Below are 6,168 nucleotides of genomic sequence, written 5' to 3' on the forward strand. Positions count from 1 at the left end.
GAAGAAATGCTTTTCATTACCACAGTCTAATTCGAAATTTCTACAAAAAAATACAAAATGTACACATATCTCGAGCATGCAGTATCATAGCTTGAGCGCATGACATCATATTTTGATTTAGTGACGTCGTATCTCGAGCGCAAAACATCTTATTTCATGTGTACAACATAATTATGTTGAGTGTTCTGAATATGTCTAAAACAAAAATAAGTGTTTGTCCTAAACATACCACCGTAGCTTTGGACTTTTTACTCCGTTTACTCCGCATTATTGGTTGGCTATAGTGAATGACAACGTTCCTCAGGCCTTTGGCCTTTGGACACGTACGTAAGAATGCGAAGCAAACAAGTGTTATAGCTATGTATAGCAATATGCCCTTCTGTCAATATGGCGATTATAGATAAATGTACTTATTACTAGCAGTCAAGCCACACCTCTGTTGTGACCTCCGCTCTATTGAAATTAGTTTCATTCTCTATATTTTCCACATCACCTTTTTCAGGGCATTTAATATGGCATGAAATATTTACGATTTGTTAGTACAGACACAATTATATTTTCATTTCTTGTTAATACACACTGTATGAACATGACCTGAACTGATGTGTGATTATTTTTCTCACAGCCATGTTGAAAAGCTATGCAGTAAAAAGACTGACAAATATGCACAGCGTTCTGGTAATTCAGGTCAATTGTGTTTTTCGTTCGAGCTGGTAACACTCCAGTTTATGCTAGATATGTGAAAAGTTATGATGTTTTGTTTAGATCGTGATTTTTCTTTTTACGTTTACGGTATGTATTTGAAGAAAAAATACTCATCTTGTGTAGAAGTATTTCAAAACTTCAACTTCCAGCGACTCAACACTTAAGGGCAGACCTCTTCTTATTCAGGAAGGTGGTGTGGTTTATACAAAACACCTGACTTTTGATTGCTTGAAACAAAGATATTCTGGCATACCCACATTGAAAATAGAACTTTTGGCTCCAAAGGTCAGATTTTCCAAACAAATATTTCTATTACTCTGAAAGCCACATTCTTTGCTTTTAAACTGCTTTTAGATTTAATATTAATAGTTACATAAGATGGTTAGAGATATATGTATTCAGCAATACGATTATCCAAAATAAAAAGTCACAAAATGAATGCAACTTGATTCTATTCGCTATGCGGTTAGAAGTTCCATCTGTTTTTAAATTATAAGTTTTGTAGCCACATTGCACTCTTCGAATGATGGAGCATGCTTTTATCCTGACATTGGATAAAATTCTACAAGTGTGCATTTAGCACGTTAGCAGATTTGTATTGAGAAATAAGCTCGACTTCTGCACTAAATATTTTGCGTAACATTAGCGGTGCATTAATCTGCCAAATATGTGTACACATTTCTCAGTGCAAAGCTTATCGTGTGTTTTGTTGCTTAATCATTTTAATTTCAATTTTTTTGGCTGAACGTACTATAAACTTGATATGAACTCTTTTTACTTTATTAGACAGAGATTCCTTTCTCGCAAAACCTCTCGTGAAAGAAGAGTTAGCGTTTAAAAGAACAGAATTTTCCGGGGAGGACTCCCGTATCCCCATCTCCTACAGAAATGTTAAAAAAAACTTTCTAAAATTAAGATTTTATTGAAAATTGTCAAACTTGAAAATTATGATACTGAATTTTCTAAACTCTTTATAATGAAACATTTTAGTAGAAACCATACTCTTTACTTAAACTATTCGAAACTAGTTTTTTACTTTATGGTTCTTATACATTAGAATTATTTCAACATATCAATCCAAAGTTATTGAGTGAAAAATGTTATTTTCTAAGTAAAAGTGACTTTATGGGTCCCATACGCAATCCTAATTTTAGTTTAAGCTACAAATAGGCCAATTTTCATTTCTAAACACAAACTAGAGTTGTTAAGCGCAAATGAAAATCATTCACCTATCCATCTCTGGCCACCCACCAAACGACATTACCAATCAAATACTAGTAACAGATTAACAACTTTGAAAAAATCTGTTCATGAACAGATTAAATTAAAGAGATACCGCAAAATTCTCATTATTTCGTGCTGGAGGACCTGTAGAGTTTTCACATTTTCTATTTTTTCATAAACCGGATTTTCAAAGGTAAGCCTCTTTGCCTTCTTTAAATAAAGATGAGGAGTATCTAGTATAGTAAGGCTTATTTTACGCACATCGTGCAGTCTGGTACATCTGAACGTCATCAAGCCAACCTAAAAGTGGGTTTTTGTAATATCTCTAAAGCAATCTTACACAAATCATTCGAGATTCAGATGTAATAGATTTACCAGATCTGTTCTATCAACATTATTCTGAAAACGAAGACACTTTGGGGATTGACCAATGATATATTATTATTAAAAGTGTAAAGAGTTTGTTTTTATTGTTGGTTTTAAAAGAACAATGCTCTTTTTTCTGCTGTTCGTCTTAGGATAGATACATTACATGGCAAGTAGCAAATATCCTGAAAATGTTGAATATAATTCTCCACCGAGGCCAAGATTCTGATTATCGATTGTCCGAACCCAGATTTGGTCGCCTTGGTTGACATGTGTAAAAACTGTCTGTGCACCCTGGTCATGATAGCTACCAGGTTCTGCAGCGAAAATTCTTCCAAGGACGCGCTGACTTTGAACAATTTCGGCGTTGACCATGACACCACTTGACACCATCTCGTAGTGTTCCATCAAAGAACAGCTGAACATGTAGATACCCGTCACCGGGGCAACAAACACACCTGATTGGTTGTTATAACCTCCGCCGATGTCCGTTATCACCGTCTCAAACTTGACTATGTCATTAGTTTTTAGGTGATCAATAACGAGCGGTAAAATTGCAGCAGTGAATGCCACAGGGCCTTCATTATTCAACACAAATCGCTTTGCTGGTTTAAAGGCTGGGAACCTGTAAAATAATTAGAAACAAATGCATTAAAGGAGGACTTGGTGGAGAAAAGTCAGACAGTTTATACGAAAGTACCTTATCTTTAAGAATCAGTTCTTGAAAATATATATAAAACAGACTTGAATTTAAAAGGAATGTGTTGCAATTTTTTTCGAGGTCTGTAAAGACAATAGTGTTATTATTCTTTATGAAAACTGATAAATGAGTGCAAAACAAAGTAAAATTAAATAGTTTATGGATTTGATAAAATCTCTGATAAAGGTTGATATTGTGTTTTTGTTATTACTAACCTTTTAAGCTCGTCAGTTTGTGATTCATTCTACTTGCTTCACGTAATTCTGCATTGGCTTCACTAAGATGTAGATAAGCGTTGCGCAGTTCTTTATTGGTTTCAACTAGCTGGAAACTGGCGGCATGCAATTTGTCATTTGTTGCACGTAGCTTTGCATTTGTTTCTTGTAGTTCTGTATTTGTTTCACGCAGCTCAGCATTAGAGTCACGCAGCGTTGCTGTGGTTTTACGTAGTTCTTCTATAACACTGTCTTGGACTGAAACTGAAAAAAAGAAAAACATTTAAAATATCTGTGTCGTATGTTGGATGAATAAAGCTTGACTTCTAACCAAATTACCTTTGTAGGGGCCTCCGTGGCCGAGTGGTTACGGTCGCTGACTTTAAATCACTTGCCCCTCATCGATATGGATTCGAGCCTAACTCGGGGCGTTTAATTCTTCATATGAGGAAACCATCCAGTTGGCTTACGGAAGGTTATTGGTTAAACCCAGGTGCCCGCTCGTGACGAAATAATGCACGGAGGGGCACCATCAAGGCTGGAAAGTCGCCATATGACATATTATTGTGTCGGTGCGACGTTAAACCAAATATAATAAAATAAATTACCTCTGTTTTCCAGATCCTGAAGTCTTTTCAAAACATTTTCAAGGCAAGATTCTGTTTCGATGCAGGATGAATTTTGAGGAAGAATTAAGCATGACAAAAATACTAGTATAAGAGTCCACATGATTAACACTTGTGATAGATGTTCCACTTTCTTATCATGAAATTCCTAATTTCTGTGACATTATTTACATGTTTATGGAACGTCAGCGGCGTCCTTTTATGTTCCAAGTATATTCTACGCCCATAACATTATATAGATATGATGCCGCTCCATTAGGACTGGTGACGCTATAATTCAAATGATTTGGCATATTGTGTTATCATATCAATTAACTTTTGATGTCCTCTGATGCAGAGACCATGTGACACGAAAAGTGGTACATGTTTTTGATTTTTCTTCATTAGTCTACGTAAATTGCCTCTATCATAATATAATCCCATTAGCTTCTATCAATTCAACTAATGTGAATTTTAAGTACTTTGTCACAGATGTTGTTGCATTCCATATTTGAGAAAGCCTTTGTCACGCAGTCAAGTAAGGGATGAAATTGCTTGATGTTTTCTGCAATGCTAGATTCACTGGACGGGAACAACACCTTTTTACGCTCTCCAGTAATATTGAAACACGACCTGGAATTAATAAAGAGGTTAATATGGCATAAACAAACCATTGCAATGGTTTAAAATATCGCAAAGAAAAAAATAATGATGACATTTCAATGCGAAATTAACGGCCATTTCTGTTTTGGAAAATTTATGCAAACTGATACCATCTGGAGAATCAGACTATCAGTACCAGAAGTACTTGAAACCTCAAGACACAAGTAATATATAGCTTAATTTTCATTATTTATTATTACAAAGAGCTATAAAGATAAATAGATCCGCAAGTTAAAATGCATATAGATCAAATCGCGTTAATATCACGTTGGAATTTAATTATCTCGTTTAACCGGTGTATGAAACAGAAAGCAGAAGGATTAAAATTCGTGTCGTGAAAACTTTCTATGGGATCGTTTGTTTATAATGTAAATGGTGTTTTTCAATGTTGGTAGTATTTTCTACACGGGGATGGAAGGAATTTATGCAACAGTGTTCGTTTGAAAATTAGATCCGATTTGATGCCTCACTATAAATGAAAATTTGTATCTTTTATCTAGTTATGTCCTAAACGTTACAAGGACATAGCATATTAAATTTGACTGACGATTATTGTTTAAAAAATTAATTGTTGTGGGAATATCGGGCTATTATTATTTACAACTTTCCGATAGTGGATCCGAAGTCTAGCATAATAACTTAAACCTACGATCCGGGACTGTTTCTCTAGCATTGCAAAGCAAATAGTCTCGTGTGTATTCACTATACATGCAATATGTTTAAAGAAAATTAGGAACATGTATAAAAACATAGAGAGGGGTGTGAAATAATACTGACAAGAGGACATGTGGATCGGTTAGCAATGATTCTATAGGTCATTTTATGTTTCGTCTTATTATTATTACTATACCAGATTTATATAGCGCCCTTTTCATGATAAACACGTTCAAAGGCGCTTTACATATAGCAAACGCAGCCACACAGGGCGCGAAATTCATCCTCTACTAGTACAGATAAAGGAGATCTGACCAGAGGAACAGAGTGAGATAAAGCCCCCAGAACAGATAGAGAGAAATCCTTTTTAGATACAGACTTGTCCGGCTTACTTAGCCTAGCTCTTTGTGATTCAAAATAGATCGCCTGGATCTTTAACGTGCCCGGTGTATAGCACCGATACATGCAAAGCCATCTTTCCTGGGAAGAACCAACGTATGTTCGAGTCATATAATGGAACTATTATCGACCCGGCAGATAAAATCTAAGACAAGTTTACGTTTGTCCTACTCATCGCGAAGGTTAACTGCGTTTATTCTTATTAAAGTTTAACTAGGGCTATTCTGTATTCTGGATTTTGATTTCGGCATTAACGGAATGTTGCAGGCTCGGTTTAATTGAGCCTATTCATTTTTAGTAGTGAAAATGAAAGCAATCTGACTGAAGTACATCTCCTATTACGCTACGCATAGGATCTGAGAACGACCTATTCATTGCCTCGTTCTGACGACCCTTTCGCTAGCCAATCAGAGCCTAACTTACAACATCTTGTAAATCTACCTGTAGCCTTGACTTTTGATATTTACAATTCTTATGTCGTAATGTATCAGACAGCCGGCTAGCTCAGTCGGTAGGCCACTTGCTTTGTAAGCGAGGGGTCCCGGGTTCGAGCCCTAGAATGACTGCACATTTTTCTTACTCTGTAACATTCGAACAAGTAGTCTGATTGGATAAAATAAAAATAGCAATACTGGAA

At 35.7% G+C, this 6,168-nt stretch overlaps 1 protein-coding gene across 1 annotated transcript; it reads right to left on the reverse strand.

The window, feature by feature from the left end:
* Positions 1-2,457: 2,457 nt before the first annotated feature.
* LOC123545710 (uncharacterized) lies at positions 2,458-3,976 on the reverse strand. The gene is made up of 3 exons (XM_053536961.1): positions 3,819-3,976; positions 3,211-3,474; positions 2,458-2,912 (listed from the first exon to the last, which is right to left on the reverse strand). Exons 1-3 carry the CDS (start codon positions 3,937-3,939, stop codon positions 2,458-2,460), a joined length of 840 nt encoding a protein of 279 aa, XP_053392936.1. The 5' UTR covers positions 3,940-3,976.
* Between the last annotated feature and the right edge of the window lie 2,192 nt (positions 3,977-6,168).

Source organism: Mercenaria mercenaria, chromosome 1 (genome assembly GCF_021730395.1).
Source record: "Mercenaria mercenaria strain notata chromosome 1, MADL_Memer_1, whole genome shotgun sequence".
In the NCBI taxonomy this organism is placed as follows: Eukaryota; Metazoa; Mollusca; class Bivalvia; order Venerida; family Veneridae; genus Mercenaria; species Mercenaria mercenaria.